Genomic DNA, 25,821 nt, shown 5'->3' with positions numbered 1-25,821 from the left:
AAATGACACACAAAGCCGACAGAAACAGGCACTTTAAAGGGAAAGAAAACCTCTTTTAATAAGCATGAAAATCAACAAGTCAATAAAATCATGTTTTTTGGGGGGTTTTTTAAATGACAGTTTTACTGTTATTGTCAATAAAAACACAGACTGAATTCTAGTTTGTTTTTTGTTTTTTTTGGTAGGTTTTTTTTTTCCAACTCGTTCATTACCCTGCATAGACATACAACAGCACTCCACTGGAACTCACTGTAAACACAGACCATACATGTTGCTCAATGCAGGCAGGAAACTGGATAATGAGACGCTGAATTTAACTGTGGTCAGCTGCGTAGGCCTGGAATTTAAAGGCAACTGCTTTTATTATTATTACTTTTATCATTATTATTATTACTATTATTCTTATGACACTTGTTAAAAATTCTCCCAAATCAAAAACATTGTAGTTCACTACGCTTTCTTTTTTCACAGTGCTCCATGTTGCCTGTGTAGATTGTTCACGTACATATATTTCCCATCATCACCCTAAACACGCACGCCTACATTCACACACGCACTTTTAAATTAGAAAAAAATAATAATAACACTGAATTTCCATAAAGGTGAAACAACAGCGTTCTGCAACAAACAATGTGACATCTTCTCTAAAGATTTCCTCTACATCATGCATATTTTGCTGCCTTTTTTTTACTCTTCTACACAATTATCAGATCTGGGACTACATGAAGTACTTAACAGACAATGCTGATGAAGCTGGTAAGAAGAAGAAACTTACAAAAGTGCCTTTCAGTCTGTGATTGATCGAGCATAATAGTTAAAAAAAGTAGAAATATAAATACCTGCACAAACAGTAGTTGCGTCTTCTTAAGCTGCATTACAAAAAAAGAACATTCATAGTTCTACATACTTTAAGTTGAAGATTTGATTGTGAGTGTCATTGTGCTTGTTTAGAATGAGTGTGTGTGTTTGTGTTTGTATGTGCACACGGGCGCAAGTGTGTGTGTGTGTGTGTGTGTGTGTTAATCGCAAAGCTGGAAATCACCAACTGTACTTGGAACATTATACATGACGATGCTTCAGGCCCACCACTGCTGACCAATCACAATCTTGTGGTGTCATGAAGTGACACCTTCAGGGCTTCTTGAAAGGCTTTCCAACATCTGGTTAATGTTTTGATAACTCCAACATTTTCTCAAACTGTTTAGTTGCATAATTCTAACTTAACTTTAAAAAATGAAGAGGGTGGGCCGCTTAGTCAAACGATGATGATTTATCAATGGCTTTTGGTTTCATGTGCAACATAAACCCCAGAGTCCTGGGTGAAAGTCCTGTGGTTAACACAGTGAAGCACCATAACGTGCCCTTTATCTTTCTCCTTTTTCTGGCTCTCTGCGCTTTTGTCTGACTTCCTAACTGCCTTTTCATAAATCTTTAAGCTATGACATCACAACAACATGATTGGCCAGTTGCAGTAACAGTCCTGGAAAAGCAATAATTGTATTTTACTAATAGTCATAGAAAGTTGTAGAAACAACATCTATGTAATGATGAGACAGACCTGTGTTCACTGCTGTTTAGAATAGAGGCAGAACCACAAAGTTGTCTTGGTTTGTATTTTTTTGGCACTCACTCACACATGCATACATCTCATACAAAATACACACGTGTACCACCACCTAGGCCAGTGTGTAGCAGTTTTTACACACTGACAATGTCTGTAAGATCTGACAGCTGTATAAATTTTGTCAAATGAGGGAGCGGTATCAGTTATATCTAACTCAAATATGTGTAAACTTTAGATTGTGTATGTGTCTGAGTGTGTGTTACTGTGTTTCTAATGAATTTTAGCACGCATGCGTTTGCATTTTCTTGTTTTGTTCCTACGTCATAACAGCTACAATGGCTGTCCACAAAAAATCATGTATGTTCAAGCATGCCAGTACAATGGTATTTGTTTGTGTCCCTATTCTCTGAACAGCCACACAGTTTTTTGTTCTTCATGCACGTAAACATTCATCTAATCTAAGCGAGTGTAAACAGTGATGCCAGCCTAGTTCTGATTTGATGTTAGCATACTTTTTAAACCAGCAGGACAGGCACTGGAAAACATCCTAAATTTAAAAAGGAAAAAGAAAACGACCATTTATAAACAAAGCGAAGAGAGGAGGACGCTAGGTTAGCCACAGAAGCTTTTCCCTGGGCAAGTTTTGTAAAGGATTATTTCATCTTGACTTAGAAGTAGTTTGAAGATTGACAACACGCTCCGTGAGTGGTTAATATGAAGCTACGGCTAGTTTAGCACGCTGGAAGCAGGGAGACAGGCACGTCTACCTCAGTCCAAAGCTGACAACATCTGCCTACCAGCACCAAGCTCGGTCATTACATTAAATATCACCTCAGTCGGGACCACTTTGTACAAAAGAACACAGTTATTTCCATCTGCAGTAACTTCTGTTGGGCAGCATGGCTTGTTTCTGGGACTTTCTTGCCTTTTTCGGGTGTACGCATGGAAAATTTAAGGCAGGAAAAGCATCACCAAGACCACAGATATGGTACTAATTATGCCAGACACAAGCTGAAAGGAGGAGCTAGGGTGGAGGTAGTGTGCAAAGTGTTTTGTATGCACAGCAACTCTGGGCAAGCTATAGAAGCTTAAATAGGATCCTCTGTAGCTAATTACATGTGTAGAAGAGTCTGGCAATGAAATCAGCACTCCTAAGCCCAAGACTCCCAAAACATTACTATGGCTATATTTAAGAAATAATTGGACGCGTTAGTCTTTGGACAGAGAGCAGGTAGAGTACAAAGAGGTTTCTTTTTTTGTCAACAATGCATGGCTGCAATTTCAGAAAATTAACCTGATGAAAGCGGTGCAAATAAATCAAACTAGTAGTGTTGTCAGCTTAAAACTCCGCAAAAATAAGCAAATAAGAAAAAGTACTAAAAAACTCAATAACACTGATTATTCCAGCTTTAAAAAAATGTGCATACATGTATGATGAAAAGACCTACGGCCCACAGAGCTGCTTGGATCGAGCACTCCGCTACAATCTCAAACTCTTCTGTTGCTCACTTTCTTTGAGAAATCTTCTAATCCTCAGTCGTGGACGGAATCTGAGAGAGATTAGCACAGCCCTGCTGAAGGTTTAAACTCTAAGCTTATTTTATATTTTGTAAATCCCTCCAAAAGCTCTGGGTTGATCCCCATTACTGCCACACAGACTCAAAGGAATCCAGAATTGTCACTCAAAATAAGGTTTCTTCTCTTGATGGAGAAAAATATGGACCTCACTTCTTGGCAAAGCACAGTTGTTTATGTCTGTGCCGTGCACACTGCATTTCTAACACCTCTCTGTGCATAAGTGCCTTTGTGTATCTACCACATCAGTGCAAATGTCTTTGTTGTTTGTCGTGGTGTGTTTGTGTGCCTGTGTGTGTGAGATCATGTGAGTGTTTTGTGTGTTCTATGTTCACAGCAGCCGTCCCAGCACCACCCCCTCCCTGCTTCTGGCTTCTCCCCTGAGGATCTCCAGGAAGCCCAGTTTAGTCAAGAACTCCAGCCTCTGACGGTCTGTTGGCTGCACCTCACAGAACACACCCTGAGAACCTAGACACACACACACCGTGCAAAAATGGCAAAGCAAAGAGGCAGTCATTGACAGATCAGTTTTTCTCCAAGAATAAATCATACAAATATACAAGCAACATATAAATAACAGACTTACATAACAAAATCCCTTTACACAGTCTAAAGAAGCAACATAATCAGCAATTACAACTAATAACTCATATTTAATGGTGTGAAAACAACTACAGGTAGCTTTTCCCTTAAACCCTTCTTGCATTATTGGAGTATTCTTCCACCCTCCACATGTCTTTTCTGCTCTTTTCTCATCCTCTAATCCTTTTACTTATCCTTGAGGGTATAAGCGCATACGGATTCATGCTAATATATGCAGCAGAATTTTATTTAACAAAAGACACACTCGCAAACACACACGTGGAGCTTACCATTGGCCTTTAGCGCAGTGAGGAGGGCGGTGAGCAGGGTGCGGCTGATGCTGATGTCCACCAGCTCGGGCAGGGCGTCCAGTCGCAACTGCGAGGGAAAGTGGTAGAGCAGCGAGTCTGGGTACTCGCCCTGATCCTCCTCCATCAGCTGAATCAGGTCCTGCACAAAGGAGAGCAGAGGCACAGATGCACTTTCACATGTTGCAGAAGATTGTTCTTCCTCCAGCTGCCACTAGATGTTACCAATTAGGCACGTTTGGTACCAGACTCGTTTCCAGTTACCCAGCAACCTTAAAACCTTAAAATGAATACAAACACACAGTAAAACACTAATTATCATTACAAATTAGGATTTGCTGACGCTACATTTTAAGTGTACAAGTACTGCCTGGTGACCCCAGCAGACACTCCTTAATCAGCAGCTTTTATATTTATATGCAAAGACTTCTGGGATGAGTCTAATGTACTTCCTGTCTCAGAAGCTGATGAGCATTTTTCTTGGAACTGAGTTAGCTAACAGCAACTAGATTTCAAGTGAGGTAATGTAATAAGCAGCTATTTGTATAACATACCAGTAATATGTAACTATGTGACACAAAACAGGGGGAAAATAATTAAATGTTCTCTATAAACAGATAAATGCTTATGAATATGTAGCATCGGTCAATGAGGGAGGCCATTTTTGGTAGATTCTTTAACCCATTTGTAACCCACTTGTATTCCTGACCAATCAAATTTGAGCATACTATGGCTGAATGTTAGTAAACAGTCCCTGTGGAGAGAAAAATGCAAGCTCAATCCAAGATTTTGACAATCGTTTTTTCTTTGTTTTCATTTTGCTGCATTTGTAAACACTGACCAGTAGATGGAACTGGAGGCGCTGGCGTGGATATCTACTGGCTACACTGGAAGCCTCTTAAGGTGCCAGCCCTCCCAACTGAGCGGACTAACCGATGGATTCCTAGATCGAACATTCTTGTTCCCTAGCCAGTTTGCATGTGACGAAAGCTTTCAGCTGGTAAACTTTAAATTTTTCTGCACCTGTGGCTGCCTGCTGACGTGTGAATGATCCACAGCATAGCTGTCAGTTTGCTCTGTGACGCACAGAGCGGCTAAATGAATCCTCCACACATGTCAGAGTTTGACTCTGTCTGCTGCTCACCACCATTTATGCTTGGCTCTTTGCCAGAGATCACTGAATAGTGATGATGGGCAAAAACAACATCAGCCGTGTGCGCTACTGTACTTCAGTTCTCAATAACCATTCTGTATTTTAAAGCACTTAAATCCTTACCTTCCCCATATTTGCCATATTTCTGCATTTCTCTTTTTATTAACAATTAGTCACATTCACATGACAGCTGGTAAATCTGAATGCACCGTTCGCAAGTTTACACACTAACCCGCTGATACAGAAAACAGGCCCACTAAAGACAGAAGGAATACTGCAGGTGGCCCTTAGACACATACTAAATTAAATCATTAAATCATTAAATCTGTGTGTGTGTGTGTGTGTGTGTGTGTGTGTGTGTGTGTGTGTGTGTGTGTGTGTGTGTGTGTTATTGTCTTTGTCTACCTATGTGTTCCACCTAACTCCCAGCGACTTATTATCCTGCACAGAGGAATCCAGATGGTGTGACAGCAGGTACTCATAAGTCTTAAGTTAATGTGCGTAATGTAAAACTGGTCTGTCGGGTATGTTTATAGCTTTGTGTACTCTGTGAGCATTTATGTTTCAGCATAGGGTGTCAACCAAAAAGAGAGGTTTAACTGACTTCTTGTGAGAGGGTAAAACCCACGTATTCACCTGGGTGTTTGGATGTGTGCCGTTCATTTTTGGTGGGTATTTGTCCCTCATGGCGGGTATCCAGCTGGCCTGGCACCGCTTGGCAAAGGAGCGAACATCCAAGATGCCTAACACACAGCCGCAAACGCCCAGCTCATCCTCCAAGATGAAGCTGTACTCGGGGCACAAAGCTAGGCATGGTCCAAGACATCTAAGAGAGTGAAATCAAGTGTTATTGATTTGATACAGTATTTGACAAATCGTTGCACATTTCCTGATTGAGTTTCTTTTCTCTCTCACACGCAGACACACCTGTCTCCTATGACATCTGGATGAGCAGCACTAGACTCTGGCCCACCCTGTGTCCTCAGGTGAAGTTGGCGGACCATTCGATACAGCTCCACCTAAGTACACAACCATTAAACCATGTGTCTTCCCACACCAATGTTTAAATGTTGAACTAAAAATCTACGACTTTTAACAATTTAAATTTCCACCTGAAAGTTCCACCTACATGATCTACTGGTTTGCTCCCTGATTGTTTAATGCAACTGTAAAAGCTAACACATGACTTTCCAATTCCCCTTTTGTTTAACCTCTTTGCCAGTTGTGCTATGTCAAGAGTTTCTGTGTGTGGGTGAGACTACCTTGTCTTTGCTGTGGTAGGGCCTGATGTTGTAGAGGCGAGTGGTAGGGAAGAGAGGAGGAGGATGAGTAAAAAGTTCACTGCTGCTCCCTACTGGGAGAAGCATCTGCACACAACATGGGGAAAAAAACATGCACACACATTAGGCAGTTTTAGGGGGCTTGACTTGATAGAGCAGAGTAAAATATTGTCAAGAATTTAAGAAGAGATACATCACGAATGGCATCTGAAATATAACACACTACCTGCACCTCCCCTGACACACCCCCTTTGAACGCCCATGGCTCAGACTCTACTCCCAATTGGTCCGCTCCCGTGGTCTTCCCACACCCTAATACAGAAAAAAACAATCATATGTGACAGGCTACATCACATGTTCAGGGCCAGTGAAATACCAGAAAAGTTACCAGTGCACATAGAGAATGATCGCGCAGCTTGAAAATTTTATGTCGAGCAAAAAACTGTAGAGCTTTACAGCATTACAGCACCACAAGAGACGCTCGCTGAAATAAACTTGTCATAAAAAATTCAGTCCTCCCTATCAGCTGGGCTCCACTGAGCTCGAGCTGAGAAGTAATGACTGAGTTTTGTAGTAATTTATTTCAGGCGCAGATACAAAAAGTTTAAAGACCATCAGAGATCAGGCTTACTCACATTGGAAGCAGTTCCTCCAGGAGCCGAGGGCAGAGCTGTCACTCAACACTCGTCCATCTGAGTGAGTAAATGGGCACGTTAGAGCGTAAGAGAAAAATGAGCCACAGACAATGACTGGCAATAATCTACAAAACCGCTGATTCCACCAGTGTCCTCTCTTAACATAAGTACTGAATACAGTACAGTATATAGTATGTGCTACATTATATAATGCTATAAATAATAGAGCAGAGACTATAGGGCATACGACTAAAATAGTAATCATACAACCGGACAGTAGATAAATTATTATTGGATACACAAAACAATAGTAATCTGTTACATGCAATATTATACAATACTATAGTATACTATTATTGTATTCTACAGCAGAATATTATGTTGAGCTCTTACACTATAGCACTATAATACTACACAGTTTCTCAATATAACATCAGTTCAATAGCATGGTAAACTATATACTGCAGCGTGCTTCTAGTATACTAGGACCAAGTGGTATACTTCTACTATGCTGTTATGCTCTGTTCTGCTACTGTAGGGTAGCACTGTAATATTTATTTATCTAGTATTCTTTAATTAACTTAACCTAATTATCACATCCAGACAAAGCACTTTGCAAGCAGTTAAGTGGGCACGTCTGTACTTTCTCAAGTTCAAGTGAAACACATTGTGTAACAACTGTACCTCACATGTGGCACAATTGCTGTGGGATAGCTGTAACAGCACAGAATTTCAGTGGAAACTTGTTTGAATGTGAGCGACAAATAACTTCCTCCTTTAATACCTTAAAGCAAGAAACAGGAGTGAACATTCTGCCGTTCTACATGTATATCTATCTATAGTTATCTATTTATCTGTCTATATATAGATAACTCCCTGTCCACTTCCTTCAGCTAAGCTTGTCTCAGTTCATTAACAGAAATATCTGATCAGCTCACAAATTTAAGTTTAAGTGATTTTAAGTGATTTACGTGCCATGCCTTGAAGCACTCCTGTCTGCTTAGAACAGGAAAGTGCAGCTACAGTTCAAACTTGGACAAATAAAAGATTGTTAAGCTATTGCCTGGTCTGATGAGTTGATTTCTCCTACAATATTCCAATGTTACAGTCAGAATTTGGTGTAAACAAAATGAAAGGAAGGATCCTGCATTATCTGGTAGCCTTAGTGTAAGAGTGTGGGGAAGTTTTTCCTATTTAAATGGCACAGCCTGCCTGAGTATTGTTACTAACCATGTCCATCCATTTATGGCCACAGTGATACGTCTTCTGACAGCTGCTTCCAGCAGGACAACGCACCGTTTTGGTGTTTCTTGAATGTGATAATATGAGTTCAATGTACTTAAATGGCCTCATTATCATGGCACATTCTCGTACAGCAGGGAAGATCAAACCAATGCAGAGTCCAGTGATAGTATAGCAGTATATTGCTTCTGTCCTTACCAAGCCAGCATATAAATGCCTTTGCCACCAGAGCTGTGTTCCTCAAGTCCCACACATAAGGGTAAAGGTCATAGAGCACAGCCCTGTTGTTCCCACCCACGACACTGCAGTGGAGCTGCGCTATGTCTTCACACAGAGAAAGAAACCTGGAGGCCCGCCCACGCCATTCATCAACCTGAGGACATAGTAAAAAAAAAACATTATGTTGTTCTTTCTCACGTGTAACGTACACGACCAATCCAAGTACCTCAACAAAAACTCCCCTCATAATCCTCACCGACCTTTTGAGGTGCTGCCTTCTTGCTGTTAGTACTGACCAGCTGGCAGTTTGTTTTCAGCCAGGTCAGATCCTGCAGTAGCTTCTGGGCTGATGGGCCGTGCTCGTGAGGGAGATAATGAAGACCAACCAGCAGCCGCACCTGCGACTCACTTAGCAGACCTTTCCCACCGCAGAGCCCATGAACCTGGGCTTTCTGTCCCCGACCTCCAGCCGCAGGTGCTCCAGGCTTAGTTCCTGGAGGTTGCTGGATCGGTTGGCAAGACTGGTATGATTTCCTTTTTTCCCACTCTCGTCCTTCCCTCTCCCCATTGACTTTAGTGGGTGAGGACGGAGGGGAGCTGGAATTCAGGGGGAAGACTGGGAGTTTGGCCACAGTAGAGGTTCCTCTGAAGGTGGAAGGACAGTCAGATCTGTCAGGAGTTTTACAGTGAGATGTTGGGACAGAGGCACGCTGGTCTGTCCTTGTGTTCTGCCGGCCTACAATTATCATGAAAGTAAAAAACACGCACAGGTTGTGTGTTTGAGTAACAACACTACACTGAATATAAACTGCAATAATTCATCAGTGTTTAAACATAGATAGATAGATAGATAGATAGATAGATAGATAGATAGATAGATAGATAGATAGATAGATAGATAGATAGATAGATAGATAGATAGATAGATAGATAGATAGATAGATAGATAGATAGATAGATAGATAGATAGATAGATAGATAGATAGATTTTACCAGCTTGTAAAGGTTGGTTGAGTTCTTCCATCCAGTCTTTCAGTGCAGCAGACAGAGCTCTATCAGGACAGTACTCACACTCCTCATCTGGCGGACACACAGCAATGCATTGACAACCAAAAACAGCCACACCTTGCATACTCGTTCTGTAATGGTTATTAGCTTACACGACACTATAAGGAAATTATTACAGGTATGCACAACAAAACCTGCCGTAACAATTAAAATTTTTCTCATCTCTTCTTCTGAAAGCCTCTTTTGTCCTCCAGCCTACCGCTCAGTTTTTCCTCCGCAGAGGGACCGGGCTCTCTCCTCATTTCCTCCTCCATCACACCGTGCAATTATTCCTCAATCATCACCTCTCCCCCACCCAGTCTTCAGAACATCACACGCTACACTGCTTCTCTGTTTCTCTGCATTTTACTCTCATGGTAAATGAGATGCAATGAATATGAACAACATATCAAATGATGCTGAGCCCCACTTTTACAGATGCGTGACAGGAATTCTTACATTACACTTCGAACACATAACTTATTATACACCGTGTGAGAAAGACTAATGAAATGACTTAAAGTCACAATGTTTTAACAGCTTTTACAATAAAGGCAGATTGAGGCTGGTGAAACTGTGTAGGCTGAAAGCTTAACAAGTGACTTTAGAACAACAGATGGAGCTTTAACTTTGCTTATTTGGTAGGTAATATCAGACACAATGGCTGTCTGGTGGTCAAAATGATGCTAGTTGCCAAGCAACACGGGCTTATTAAACATTTCTCCTGAAGCGATGGGACTAACTGTACATGGATGTGGTCTGGCAGAGACAATATTAGTTTATTAACTCAGGACATCTCCTGTCTCATCATACTCCCTCACTCCATCTGCCTTCCCTCAGTTGGATCCCTCACCTTTCGTATCCTCTTTCCCAGCTCTGTGCCAGCTTCCCAGCGTGTGCAGCGGGATGTAGTTGGCTTCAAACTCACAGTTGGGGTTAAGCAGCAGGCCCCTGAGATGGTTCTTAAGCTGAGGCTCTCGACCCTTAAAGGGCCCCAAAAACAGGCGCCTGGAGTCATAGTCATTTGCGTGCAGATTGTCCCAGATAAGTGGGGGGCGTTGGAGGACTGACTCCACCTCAGCCAGGGATTCCAGTGAGAGTTTCCTGGAAATGACCTTACTGCCTGTGGAAAGAGAAAGCCCAGTGCTCAAAAATCATTTTCCATTTAAGAGGTTTACATTAGGACAGCTAAATAAATAAACCTACAGTCAGATAACAATGTTACTGTGAAATACTTACAAGGTGCTTACAGTACGTTTTAATGACACGCACCTAAAATATTTCTACAAGCTTTGATGCATATTTGGCATGCAGAGCAATGTCCCTGTTCTGGTCCTCCTGGAGGGACTGGTTGTTTCTCATTCAAACTAGAAGGGCTGCTGGCTCTGCTCCAAATCACATTAAACCATTGGAATACAAACTTGTGTCTGTTCCAGTTAACGTTATGGGCTTTGTAATGAGCTACAGATTCTATTATGAATCTTAAACTTTTCGGTGCTTTTGTGTTTTTGAAGGTTTTTCTCTGTGTTCCTTCTGTTCCTTCTGCTTCAGCCCCTCTTTTTTGGTGAGGTCTGAGTTCATTCTGTCTCTCTTTCGATTTACTCCCTCCTTCACTTTGAAGGTTAGTTTCTCATGTGAGCTTTTGCATTTTTTTCTTTCCCGTTTTTCTTCTCCCACCTTCCTAAATGCATGACTTCACCTGCCGGTTACAGGCCTTCCCTCTCTAGTGTCAATCTATCAGGCTCTTGCTGCAACTCCCTTGTGTTTCTAATCACTTATGTTTTGAGCCTTTCATCTGAGTTTGGTTTCTTTGTGCCCTATTTGGTCTTTTGATTTTCATTTTTGAACTACAGTACAGACTTCCTGCCCCATATTTCCAGCACCGCCTGTTTAGAAGGATTTTGTAGTAGTAAATTGTGACAGTTTTCAGCAGAATCAAGTCCAATAACAGATAAGCAATTAAGGAAACGCACAGAAAAAAAACAGGTACACCACATGCATATACTGTCCATATAAAACAATGTCAGAGCACCATATAAGTTAGCTAACCAGCGAATTCTATTCTTTTAAATTGGACAAGTGCCATTGCCAACATGACCTAAGGCCTATAGACCTGCTGCAGGTCTCACTAGTGAAACAAAAGTCACTGTTCTGAGCAATGAAGATTATATCTGAAATATGCAAGTGGCACAGATTGAGTAAAACTTGTCATGGCTGAACACAGACAGTGCTTCAAGTACTATAAATATAAAATAATATGAAATCAGCACTAAAATTGTAGTTCACAGGGTCACAATAAAAAAATATATAACAAATATACATCTTACCTGTCCATATTACTGTTATGTTAGGCAGCAGGTCCTCTCCCACAGTTTGCAGGTAGGGAGACTTGGATACACTGGGAGAACAGAGAGAACCACAGTACTCTACACAGAGAGGGAGAAAAGCAGTGATATTTAATGAAGAGGCAAATATAAAAAGTGCTCATGTTACATTTTTTTGTATAATTTTCAGTCCTGTAACAAGTCCTCAATCTACAAGCCTACCTGTAGGGCAGAACAGGAAGACAGGCGGTTCCCCCAGGAACCGATAAATCTCATTAGTTACTGTGACCTGAGCGTGGGCAAATGAAGTGAAGGCCTCGCTGTCGGCTTGACACATGGAGTGATCAATGTCATCGAACAGAATGGCAAATGCCTGGCAACCCAGGTCTGATACCTGGACAGAGTGATGAGGTTGAGTTTAAAGAATACAGAAATCAATGAAACTTCTGTAGTAGATGACCTCGTGTAGCCTACCTGTCTTAGCTTGCGTTTAAGTAGAGTCAAGTCACAGGAAGAAGAGAAGACTATGTCCTGACCAGGAGACAGCGCATAAACAAACCTGAGGCCTCTTGACTGGGCCTCTACAATGAGAGTACGCAGCTGACCTGAGAGGATGAGAAAAGTGGAAAAATACTAAACATGAATTTTAAAACAGGCCAAAAATGTTTTTAAACACTGATTAAAGATGTCTGAATATTTTGTTTTCACTTTTTTTATATGACAAGATTACATACTAAATCCTGAGCTGCGTTATAATGTGTACTGACATTTCCCTTCCCCTCTTTTTATGTATCTTTGTGGAAATCAGCTTGACTCTCGCAGTAAAAGGTGCAATAAAAAATATAATGGACATCATAAAAACTGTAGACGCTTTATGATCACAATGAAACATACATTTAATGCCAAAAGGGAAATTTCAGAATGTGTCAGAGACGTTCTGCTATACTAGTGTACAATGAATCAATAGTCTGATTGTGCGCTTGTGGTTCCCCTTTAAATAGATTAAATTGGTTTTACAGCTTTCAGGAAACCATGGATGCCCACATGAGTGAAAATTTGCTATGGTTAGAGGTCCTTACCCTCCTCTTCAGGAGAATAGACTTCTCTCCACAACAGTCTATGTTTCAGGTCATCTTTCGGACCGTACAGGTAGGTGTTCAACCCCCAGTGCTGCATCCTGATGGAGAAAGACATGACCAGATGGGTCACATGTTGTCACAATGCTCACACTCAGAGTTTTTATTTATTAACCTTTATTTAACCAGGAAGATCCCATTGAGATTAAAAACCTATTTTTCAAGGGAGACCTGGCCAAGATAGGCAGCAGCAGATGTCTCACAGTTACAGAAATTACTCAAACACAGGCAGCAACAACACACATGCAACAATAAGTGAAAGAATACAAATAAAATAAAAAATAAAATTCAAATAAAAATAAAAAAGTCAGTTAAAATGACAATCAATCTAATTGAAACAGTTACATGTTATGGACTTGGCCTCAAGGATTCGTAGTTTAGATTTAAAAGCACTTAATGAAATGAATTCAGTCATTTTCCATTCCTTCTGCAGTTTGTTCCAGGCCAAGGGTGCTAAATGGACAAAAGCTCTTTTACCAAGTTCAGAGCCAGGAAACAAAAAAGCTGCTGAAAAATCACAGCTGCTGTGACTCACCACAGGATGGTAATGTAATGTACTTGCATTTATGTAGTGTTTTCCCACTCAAGTCACATTTTTAACCACACACTTATATAGACTCAAAGCACTTTATGGTCAGTGTAGAATAATCAGTTAATCTAACATGCATGTGTCTGGACTACAGGAGGAAACTGGAATACTCAAAGGAAACCTGCATAGTTATTCAATTGGTTGAATAGCTTTTAGTTTCAGGAAGCCATGGAGTGAAAAAAAGCTTAACAAATTAAAAGATGGCTCGAGTGACAAGTAGAGTAAATTCCAAAAAGGCCAGAATTGGGACTCATATCAGGAACCTTCTTGCTGTGAGTTGCCAATTCTAACCAGTGCAGCATCATGCAGCCTGGTGGGCTGCAGTAGTTGAATTTTTGGTTGTTTTTTTTGGTTGTTTTTTTAATAATAATACTCCTTAGAGTTAAGTTACAGTTACTCTCCCATATACCACATTTGTATTTGGGAGTAGCTCACACTTAGGTATGAATTAGAGTCACTGCTTTCTGGTGCAGTTCATGAATCCATACTTCTAAATGGCTGAATATGGATTAAACCACCATAAATATTTTGTATATTTAACTGTTAGTCACTTGACTCATCTTATATATTTTGAAGCTAGAGGTTGAGCTCAGGCAGAAGTTTCAGGGGTGAGGCAGGACTTGGGTTTCTGTGCATGATTTTAGGTATTGCATACAATTTAAACAATTCAAGAAAAGTAGCAGCAATCTAGTAATTTGTGACTTGAATGTTTGCACTGGGCACAGAAAAGACAACCTCAAACAAAAACATCCTAGTAAAGTTTATGACACGTTACCGGATAAATGGTTCAGAATATATCAATGGCCCAAACTAATAATAGTGAAATAATCTGAATCAAGGCCCCAGCAAAGACATGCTAGAGGACAAAGAAAGAAGTGACGGTATCGTGTAGAAAAAAGAAAAGGAAGCAGGGGGACAATGACAAAACAATGAGGCAAGAACAGACCAATGTGGAATTTGTAGCTATCTTCACAAATTGTGCAGATTACCGTAGGCAGGTGTGTCTGCCAGCAGAAAAGAATGGATGACGTCATTAGGAAATCACACTCTGCAAAATCAGCTGCTTTGGTGTATTTCTGCATTATTTCTTCACTTCAACATATCGTGCTGGACTTGCTCTGTGTAAGCGTACATATCATTCAACATCCAACCCATGGAGCGAGACAGAGTGATAGAGACAGAATTGGCGCTAAGAGCGAAGACAGGAGGGGAAAAAAACAAACAAAAAAAGTGGATCTGGCTGCAAGAAAATAGATCCACAATATCGATCGAGAGTCTCCAAGGCTGTCTCAGTTACAGGAAATGACCTCCTGAATTATAAATAGAGCATAGTACTAAGAGGGAAACAATACCAACATCATTCATACACGCACAAATATACAAACATGAACACTGCTTTGTCTCTGTACATGGACCGGCTCTTGTCTTTCTTGTCATTTTGTAGGTTTGCTGTGCTCTCGATCTCTCTCTCTCTCTGCTTCACTTCCTGCACAGATGGTAAGTCGCCTCCACAAAGCTGCATCCTACCTCCCTCAAACACACAGTCACACACACACAATTACATACTGTACACGCATCCACGGCCAATCTTACGCAACATTCAGCGTATGATTTTTGCCTGCACCCCACACTGGAGTCTAAAAGAGCTTGTCTATAAATAAACCTGGAGCCCACACACTCAGCTGCAGCTACGCAGAAGTTTTGGAAAATAAATTAATTCTCTTTATAAAGCATCCACTGCCTCGTTACCCAGTTTTCTGCATCCTCCCAATGCAGTGCAAGTTTATAGATAGATTTGAGCAACTTACAAAACTGCTGATCATGTCTTTTCTTTCTTTTTCACAATCCAAAACCTTCTAAATCACAATAACAAGCACAAACAACGAGCCTTAAAAAAACTGGAAATATATCATGCGCATATATCATTCAATGGCAGTGGAAAGAAGAGAAGCAGGGGGACCTACCCTCTCTGGGGATGCAGACGGCTGTGACTATTGGCTGCTGAGCAACACAACTGTGTCACAGCTCCCAACAGGGATTTATGCTGCTCCGCTTGTACTTAACATCAAGATTTAATCAGTCTTATGAGGTGGGCAAATGTGAACATACATAAAAAGGGATTGCCTCATTGTTAATTAGTGCAGTCGTTTGTATTTAACTCGCTGTTGTTGCTTTATTGTTGTGTTCCTGATGGCTACTTCCTGAATGGACAAGAAAATGCCGCTTTGAATGTGTGCTGAAAAATAGTCTATTAGTATTCTGCCTCTGCTGTCATGAAAATCACTGGGAGGTGATTCATGCTGAAAGAGCTTGTCTCTCTTTGTGAGCTGATCAAACTGTTAATGAAAAGTGCTGTGGCCCACTCAATAAGGAGCTATTTTTGCCTTCGTTTAGTCAAGATTTGAACCCCAACAGTGTTGCCTTTAAATTAGATTCCTGCCTCTGATAGCAGCCTTACTCTTAAGAACATTTGATTACCCAGAACGTTGATTTTATCTGGCTTAAACAGCATTTGTCTTCCGTTTTTAAGTTGTTGTCATGCTGGGACTGCACTGTATCACTCCAACCACCTGAAGAGTGTGATGGTCCTTGAAAGCTTCTTCATTGCAGAGCTTCATGCTCAGCAGATAATAGTTTATGTGCAGACACTTAAAGGGGAGCTAACCTGCTCATTTCAAGCTTGAATTTCTAATTCTTAGACTAAATTTAACCTTTATTTAACTTATGCTGGGCCTTGGTGCAGCCCATCAGCTCATCCATTTTCCATTTAGCTCATCTTGTAATAATATCCGTCCCCTCTCTCAGCAAACCTTCTTCTGATTGGCTGCCTCTTTCAAAGAAAAGGTTTGAATAAAAGGTAGGTGGGGCTTCTGTGCTTCTGTGGATTACTAGACATACACTGATGTGTATGACAGGAAATAAAGAGGAGCATAAAAGGTATCCCTTGAATAATGGGGCACTTTAATTATATGATATTATCATTTTAATAACTTGACCTTTGATAAATTTCCCACTGCAGCGTTGGAAATGCATTGCACCAGAGTAAAAACTTCGCAAAATAAGTTTTAACATCAAAGATGGTAAAAGAAGATGTTTTGAACCTCTTTCTTAATCCTTTCACTATAACAAGATGTAGTGTCTGCCTCTCCTTTCCCCTCCTGTCACCCATAGCTGAGCACTGAGGATGAAGCTGTCCTTTGCTATGGAATCATTCTGCCTCAGTAATTTCTCTCTGAAGCTGTGCTTGGCACTGAAATAGAGGTTTGGATCTGGTTTCAGCCTAAAGGCATCAAGTCAGCAGCTCCTGAGCCCACACTGTTTTGGGGAAAAGAAGATCAGCGACACAGAAACATCCCGTCTGACCAGGGTTAGAAGACATATGCATGCTCACCTGTGCTCACAGACTGTGCATACAAAAGAGGGAAAGCAGGGATGCAGAAAAAGCACGAATATCTTGATGAAGTGTTGGGAGACTTACCACTGGAAGAGTACTTTCCTCTGATCCATAGACCAAGGCCTCCCATAAAAACCTGATGAGGAAAAATACAGAACTGAGTGCACGCAGATAACTGAATCACTTGGATGAAAAGATGATTGTGTTAATGCACACTCAAATGAGATCGTCAATGACTTCCTCACTTGCTATCACATGATTCAACAGTAAACATGAAATTTACACTGCAGTCTCACATTTATACACAAAAGGAAAAGGTCTTTGACTATAACCTTTCAGCGCATGCAATTGCAATTTAAAACAATGTGCTTGTTGGTTAACAATATTGTTTGATACACATATATGTATGGCATTTAACTCCTAATTAATGCAGCGTTTATTCACAAATCAGAGAATTACTGGACACTGTTAGCAGCTGCATTTCTGTAAAGTACAGCTACACAAAATGTTTCTTCCCATGCTTACAGTGGGGCAAAAAAGTATTTAGTCAGCCACCGATTGTGCAAGTTCCCCCACCTAAAATGATGACAGAGGTCAGTAATTTGCACCAGAGGTACACTTCAACTGTGAGAGACAGAATGTGAAAAAAAAATCCATGAATCCACATGGTAGGATTAGTAAAGAATTTATTCGTAAATCAGGGTGGAAAATAAGTATTTGGTCAATAACAAAAATACAACTCAATACTTTGTAACATAACCTTTGTTGGCAATAACAGAGGTCAAACGTTTACTATAGGTCTTTACCAGGTTTGCACACACAGTAGCTGGTATTTTGGCCCATTCCTCCATGCAGATCTTCTCGAGAGCAGTGATGTTTTGGGGCTGTCGCCGAGCAACACGGACTTTCAACTCCCGCCACAGATTTTCTATGGGGTTGAGGTCTGGAGACTGGCTAGGCCACTCCAGGACTTTCAAATGCTTCTCACTCCTTTGTTGCCCGGGCGGTGTGTTTTGGATCATTGTCATGTTGGAAGACCCAGCCTCGTTTCATCTTCAAAGTTCTCACTGATGGAAGGAGGTTTTGGCTCAAAATCTCACGATACATGGCCCCATTCATTCTGTCCTTAACACGGATCAGTTGTCCTGTCCCCTTGGCAGAATAACAGCCCCATAGCATGATGTTTCCACCCCCATGCTTCACAGTAGGTGTGGTGTTCTTGGGATGCAACTCAGTATTCTTCTTCCTCCAAACACGACGAGTTGAGTTTATACCAAAAAGTTCTACTTTGGTTTCATCCGACCACATGACATTCTCCCAATCCTCTGCTGTATCATCCATGTGCTCTCTGGCAAACTTCAGACGGGCCTGGACATGCACTGGCTTCAGCAGCGGAACACGTCTGGCACTGCGGGATTTGATTCCCTGCCGTTGTAGTGTGTTACTGATGGTGACCTTTGTTACTTTGGTCCCAGCTCTCTGCAGGTCATTCACCAGGTCCCCCCGTGTGGTTCTGGGATCTTTGCTCACCGTTCTCATGATCATTTTGACCCCACGGGATGAGATCTTGCGTGGAGCCCCAGATCGAGGGAGATTATCAGTGGTCTTGTATGTCTTCCATTTTCTGATGATTGCTCCCACAGTTGATTTTTTCACACCAAGCTGCTTGCCTATTGTAGATTCACTCTTCCCAGTCTGGTGCAGGTCTACAATACTTTTCCTGGTGTCCTTCGAGAGCTCTTTGGTCTTGGCCATGGCGGAGTTTGGAGTCTGACTGTTTGAGGCTGTGGACAGGTGTCTTTTATACAGATGATGAGTTCAAACAGGTGCCATTCATACAGGTAACGAGTGGGGGACAGAAAAGCGTCTTACAGAAGACGTTACAGGTCTGTGAGAGCCAGAGATTTTCCTTGTTTGAGGTGACCAAATACTTATTTTCCACCCTAATTTACGAATAAATTCTTTACAAATCCTACCATGTGGATTCATGGATTTTTTTTCACATTCTGTCTCTCACAGTTGAAGTGTACCTCTGGTGCAAATTACTGACCTCTGTCATCATTTTAAGTGGGGGAACTTGCACAATCGGTGGCTGACTAAATACTTTTTTGCCCCACTGTATGTGGTCACATGCCTGCTGCGTTTGGCACAGCCATAATTCATTTCCAACTACACTCTCCATCACAGCTTCTATTCTTAGAAATGGGAGCATCTCCAGTGTCCCTCTTCCTCCTTTGTGTTTTGAATAAGTCTGCAATGTGTGTGTATGTGCGAGTGTCTGTGTACAGTAAATGGGTCAGAGTAAAAATTAAATCAGATACACTTACAATTTTGACTGCTTTCTCCTGCTAAATACCTTTGGGGAATTGGTTTTATATTGGTGTGCATGGGTATGGCATGTCTGCATATGTGTCCTGTGTAAAGCTGCCCACCAAGCCAAACCCAATTACTACCTCTGCTGGATGCCACCACAGGGATGAGCATGTACAGGAATAAGTAATGTGTGTGCAGCACCACTTTGGTAGAAATTCATAGAGTTATAAAGCTGAGACGGTGGACAGACCAAAAAGTACACAAACAATGAATCAACTCACATAAAATGAATCTGCAACAATTTTAAATTTTAATCAGTGACCATTTAAAAAAATTCCCTAAGCAAAAACATGAAAGCAGTTCAGCTCCCTGTTTTATATTCCTGTGAACTGTATATTTTTGGAGTTAACTCAAATCACTCATTACAGCCAAGGTGTGCAGAAGCGCATCTCTGAACACACAGCAAACATTCAAGCAGATATGCTACAGCAGCAGAAGACCACACCAGGTGCTACACCTGACAACTGAAACAGGAAACTGAGTCTACAGTTTCCACAGGGTCACCAAATTCCAAAGAAAATTGGAAAAATGTTTCCTGGTCTGATGAGTCTGTTATATTCATCTGGTAGAGTCAGAATTTGGTATAGAAAACATGAGCACATGGATCCACAGTTCAAGCTACTTGTGGGGTGTAATGGAGTGGAGGATATTTTTCTGGCACATTTTGGGCCACCTCTTACCAATTGAGCATCATTTAAATATCACAGATTGTCTGAGAGTTGTTGATGACCATGTCCATCCCTTTATGACCACAGTGTACCCATCTGCTGATGACTGCTTCCAGCAGGATAACACGCCATGTCAAAAAGCTCAAATCATCTCTAACTGGCTTCTTGGAAACAACAATGAGTTCATTGTACTCAAACAGCCTCCACAGCCATCAGATCTCAATCTGCCAACAAATCCACAGCCACCGTACGATTCTGTCATGTCAATATGGACCAAAATCTCTGGGGATTGTTTCCAGCACTTTGTTGAATCCATGCCATGAACAATTAATTCAGTTCAACCCAGTACTAGCAAGACGTAGCTAATAAAGTGACTGGTGAGTGGTGATACTATAAAAGACAAAATAAACTGTTGAAGCGTGATATCAAAGCTACTGCATGAAAAGTGACACAGAAAAAACAAAATAAATTAATGCCGTTTTGCAGGGAATAATTAAAAAGAAACACTTGAGACAACTTTTTATTATAGGTTGTCAATTTCTTTTCAGTAATTACACCCTGATGATTAAAAATAATCACATAAATGTCTGTCAGTACACATTGTTTGTCATTGGCTTCTATGTTGAACACGAACGTTTCCTCTTCACACAATGCTGTAGAAATGATACTTGGTATCATTTAGAAATGGTATCTGCGTTGTCTGCACATGTACTAGAGGAGCATTACCGTGCAGATAATGCATGTAGTCAAGTAGTATCTTCAAAGCAAGCTGCTAACTAGGTTTTTGAAATATTTGATGTCATGTACCAATGACCCTATAATGTTGAACGTCTGCTTGTCTTCCAACAGACTGGGAGTTTCTTCTGGGCAGTCACTTTGCCGTTTGTGAGGACTGCACTCTTATTCTTAATGTGACTGGAACCACTGTGGACTTCACCTTTCACAGCTGTTCTTCTTTCTGGCTCTGGTTCTACTCATTTCATACCATGTCATAATTTGCTGGCTCTGTGTGAGTGTGGTGGTTATGGAATATAATGATGGGACAGGTGTGTCACCATTCCCAATATGTCCTTTTGCAGTATCCTCGTAGCTTGTGTCATTCCAGTTCTTCTCTTCTTTGGTGATTTCTTTCATTGTCCTGTCAACACTACCATCATATATATATATATATATATATATATATATATATATATATATATATATATATATATATATATCATCATCATCATCTTCTTCTTCTTCTTCTTCTTCTTCTTTTTCTTTTTCATTGTGTTTCCTTAGGCTCCAACCTAAGGAAACACAATGAAGACTGTATTGAACGTTTTTCATTGCTTGCTTTTTCATCCCCACTTCAAGCCTGACTGATCACCACTAGATCTTTTTAAAAACCCTTTTCATCCCACCAAGGCCCGTTTTCTTAAACACACGCCCCTCACACACGTCTCGAGTAGGTAAAGAAAAATGTTCGGTTGTGGATATAGGTCAAATGGTGGTCTGTTTAAAAGCAGCCCCCCGAGGAAAAAAAAATCACATGATCTGACAGGTCGATCTGGAAGTCGAGCGCTCTTACCTTCCACCACCCCACAAAGGAACTGCTTCTTCTCCTCCATTCTGGCCTCCCTCCGCTTCCAGTCGGCCCCTAAGGAGCGAGGGCAGACAAGATGCTCTGCCTATCCTGTCAGCTTAGATCCCGGGGATAGTCTTCATGCCTCTTCTCGATCTGCTTCCACCTCCTCCTCTTTTCCTTTTCTACACAGCGCTGATGCTCCCGTGCTGCGTTCAGGTGCTCAAGCGAACCTCGTACTTTTTTTTACCAGCAAAGTGCCGAGTAATTTCAGAAAAATGTTAACACAACATACAACCCACTAACAATTTAAATGATCCCGTTAAAGAGGTGGGTATAGGTTAAAAAACAAAAAACAAAAAAAACCACGATATTTTACTGACAATACAAGAGAATGAAGATGATGGAAATCAGCCAGGACAAGTCATTAAATATCTGTTAAATGTAGGTGTGTAAATCCACAAAGAACTGTGAACCTCAGCAGCAGTAGTATCACAGGTCATCTGCTCACAGCCTGTACACTAAGAAAATCTACTGGAGCACTCAATAGAAATAATTGTGAGACGTGATTATGTTTAGAGGCAAAGGTCACCATTTACAATGTAGGCAACGTAAAATAGAGATATATTTTTAATCATTCTTCCTTTTCTGTTCTACTACCCAGTTCAAGCTGAGTGCATTCATTGGAATTAAAATTCAGACTAAGATAAAGTTAGTATTTTCAATCTATTATTTTATTATTACATTAATGTATCAGAAGGTTCAGTTAACTTTGCATAAAAAAGATGGCAGGAATTTTCTTAAAGGAGCTACCTTTACTTTCTTACTTTGAGTTCATTTCGGAACCTGAGTATTTTTTTAACACAAGTACCTGTACTTCTACTTAAGTTCAGAATTTCTGTACTTCTGCTCCCTCTGGATAAATAGGTGTACAAATTTCCCGAAACACTGAAGGCAGCATCTCCCAGCCGTCTCTTCCAGTCTCCGGGCGCACAGGCGCAATGGCCCCTTGATAAGAAAGGGGAATGAGGTGTGTGTGTGTGTGTGTGTGTGTTTGTGGATAACTTAATGACCAACCTAATAGTCATCCACAGTCATCGTCGCATGTGGTATTTTTCTCATGCACAATACTTCCTGGATTACTGACTTACTAAGCTTGTGGGTGTGGTGGCATATTCGATGTTTAACTGCTCTACAGATACTTGAAAAGTGTGGAAATTGTTGTGAAAACTATCGTGATATTGGTACTGCAGTATGTTTCTAAATTGTTTTGTATGATGCTTATACTGTGAATAAATGGGCTAATATATACATTTGACTTAGAGCACCTCTTGCTGGAAATACATTTAATTACACCAGTGCTGCTCCCATAGTAGGAGTAAGAATAGAGAAGTACTATGGAGTTACTGTATATGCAAAGTTAATGACTTTTTCTCAGTGTTATTATTATTATTCCTTATTTTTATGGCAGGTGCACGTGTACTTACTACTTGGCAGTTTGAACATCTTCATTGCATTCTTTGCTGCTAAATAGATGAAGCATATGCCCCTTTACCAGGTTAATTTTGCATGCATCATAAGGAAATGAATTCCCTGTTTGGCCTGAATGCCTCCTGGCTCATCTTCAAACCCTGCACTGTACCAGTAAGCATAATGTTAACAGCTGATTAAAAAAAAAAAACTGTCAAGGTATGAATACACTAAGATAACCATAATTTGTCAGGACAGCTACTTTTTATGCTAAAGAATGTTGTTTGCCCAGATAGTTGCCAGGTATGTTCACTTAAGCTGCAGCTGTGTTAACAAAACAAGTACAAACATGCCAGTCGGTAAGTCGGTTTATTTAAGATATTTCAGTATATATTATGTGTTTGTAATTTTCCATATAAAATACATAATTTCTTTTATTTATGCAGTTGCTTTGATCAATATGGTGTCCAAAAGAGAAAATATATAACATGAGGGTTTGTTCCTAGTAACACACAACGTTAGACACGTTTATCGCGTCGCATCAGTTTATAAACTATAAATACAAAAATACGTACGTCAAACCGATATGAATATTGTGACTGAGCAAATTGTGTTGTTTTAATTAGTAAATATGTCTAGCTGGCAAAGTAAAAGAAATGTTATGGGGAGTGAGGAGTTATGCAACTGGGGAAAACCCCAGCAAATGCTTTATTTCCTTAAAGAACAGCACTCAAAACATTAAAAGGAGCAGGTGACGAGGTGAAATGTTGGCAGGTTGACATTTAATTATTACCAATCAATTATAGATTACAGATTATTTTTGAGCCAAGATCTTGAGTTTAGGTAATCAGGATTGACTATAAAACTGCCCTCGGTTTAAAAAATGGTCAATGCAATACTAAGAGAATAAGCTTTTTTCCCACATAAGCTGTAATCCTTTTTGAAGCAGTTCCTTGCAGTTCCTTCCACTGAAGTTACTGCACGTCACCATTCTGCACGTTGTATATTAAAAAAAATATTTATCCTGAAGAAAAATATTGCCAGAATGCCCATGAAAAATCACAGAGACATGACTTGACAGTACTCACTGCAGCATTTTGCGGTCACCCAAAGATATTTCAGGGAGTTTTGAGAACAACTGGATAATAATGGGTAGTTAGTCCAGTCTAGAACTAATAAATAACTAATGAATTCATTTTTCAGTACCAGAATGATACAACACGTTTCTAATTTTTTGAGATATTGTGCAAATACAAAGATGCAGTCCTACGTATCTTGGTCAAAAATGACCCCAACATTCCTCACAGTGTTACTGGAGGCCAAGGTAATGCAATTTAGAGTAAGCATCTGGTTAAACGCCATGTTCCTAAGTTTTTTAGGGCCAAGCAAAAAAACTTTCTTTCACTCCAGCTTTTTTATGTTGCTTTTGTGAATATAGCCTGCTGTGGCATCAGACTTTTCCTAATCTCTTCTATATTCTGTAGTTTCTGCTGTACAACCAGGTTGTTGTACTTGTCCTGAATATTTTTTCTTATAGAGCTGTCTTATAATATAGTCTTTGATATACAGCCACAGTAGCTCAGTTAACAAGGTTTACTGAGAATGTCAACAAGCAGCTAATCTGCCCTGAATCTGCCATATAATCAGACGTGCAGGCTTTTGAACTGAGCACAGATAAAAAGCCGAAACAGCTGAATGGACTCTCTCCTCTTTAGTCCAGAGAATGTGGAGTCTATGTTTTTAAATTTTTATTTGTCTGACCACAGAGCAGTTTTCAACTTTGCCTCAATTTTGGCTTTTTTTTTTCAGAATGATAAAGCTTTAACCTGCATTTGTGGATGGCATGGTGAACTATTAGTGACTGTCCATCTTTCCTTCGCTACATTTCTAATATGCTCTTTTTATACCCAGTCATGTTTCTGACCTGTTGCCAATTATCCTGCTTCGTTGCAAAATGTTCTTCCTGCTTTTTTTTGGTATCACCTAATTTTTCAGCTTTTAGTTGCTCACACGCAAACTTTGTTGAGACATGTTGCTGCTATCAGATCCAAGTTAAGTTTAGATTTTACTTCCTGATAGTTTTGTCAAATGATTTGTCACAGAAGAATCTGTTTTACTTCCTTTAGTCTTAGCTTACACCCACAAGGATGATCTTTAAACAGTCACAGCAGAAGTTAAGCACTAATAAACTCTGACATCGTCATGCTCAATGAATCCTAAGGGGCACTTGGAGTATTTTTTTTCTAAGAATCGGTAAGAACAATTTATATATCTAACATATTTAACTGGAATGTTTTCTAAGGATCTGTTTCCACATCTGCACATCCACACATATGTTATATTTATAGTAGCAAAGATATATTTATTTTACATTAAACAGTTTAACATTATGACTTTTTTCATAGTTTGGATTTATGGATTATAGACTGATCATCCTGGTGTTCACAGGTTGGTGCCTCTTTTTCTATTTAAAAAATCATTACAGGTCAAAAGTCTTCCTTTAATCCTACCTACATACATGTGTTTCTAGATAACATGTAACTGCAACAGAGTGGTCAGCTTGAAAAAAAAAAGCTGTATCCATCAGTCGTAAATGTATTCTTGAGCAGCAGTCCCCAACCACTGGGCCATGGACTGATACTGGTCCGTGAGTCGTTTGGTACCAGGCTGTGGCTTGGGTTGTGCGTTGAGGCTCAGG

The 25,821-nt window shown here is 40.4% G+C and overlaps 1 protein-coding gene across 1 annotated transcript; it reads right to left on the bottom strand.

Annotated features, from left to right (window-relative positions):
- Positions 1-69: 69 nt before the first annotated feature.
- LOC309701734 (protein O-GlcNAcase) lies at positions 70-21,881 on the bottom strand. The gene is made up of 17 exons (XM_082525949.1): positions 21,660-21,881; positions 17,133-17,184; positions 13,009-13,106; positions 12,404-12,534; positions 12,152-12,323; positions 11,933-12,031; positions 10,459-10,728; positions 9,552-9,638; positions 8,819-9,294; positions 8,538-8,712; positions 7,098-7,154; positions 6,689-6,774; positions 6,445-6,549; positions 6,110-6,201; positions 5,819-6,008; positions 4,012-4,171; positions 70-3,607 (listed from the first exon to the last, which is right to left on the bottom strand). Exons 1-17 carry the CDS (start codon positions 21,697-21,699, stop codon positions 3,471-3,473), a joined length of 2,427 nt encoding a protein of 808 aa, XP_082382075.1. The 5' UTR covers positions 21,700-21,881; the 3' UTR covers positions 70-3,470.
- Positions 21,882-25,821: the final 3,940 nt, after the last annotated feature.

The sequence above is a fragment of the Aulonocara stuartgranti genome, assembly GCF_965226115.1.
Source record: "Aulonocara stuartgranti genome assembly, chromosome: 3".
In the NCBI taxonomy this organism is placed as follows: domain Eukaryota; kingdom Metazoa; phylum Chordata; class Actinopteri; order Cichliformes; family Cichlidae; genus Aulonocara; species Aulonocara stuartgranti.
Note: the sequence above shows the minus strand (reverse complement) of the source record. Positions and strands in the feature narration are given on the sequence as shown.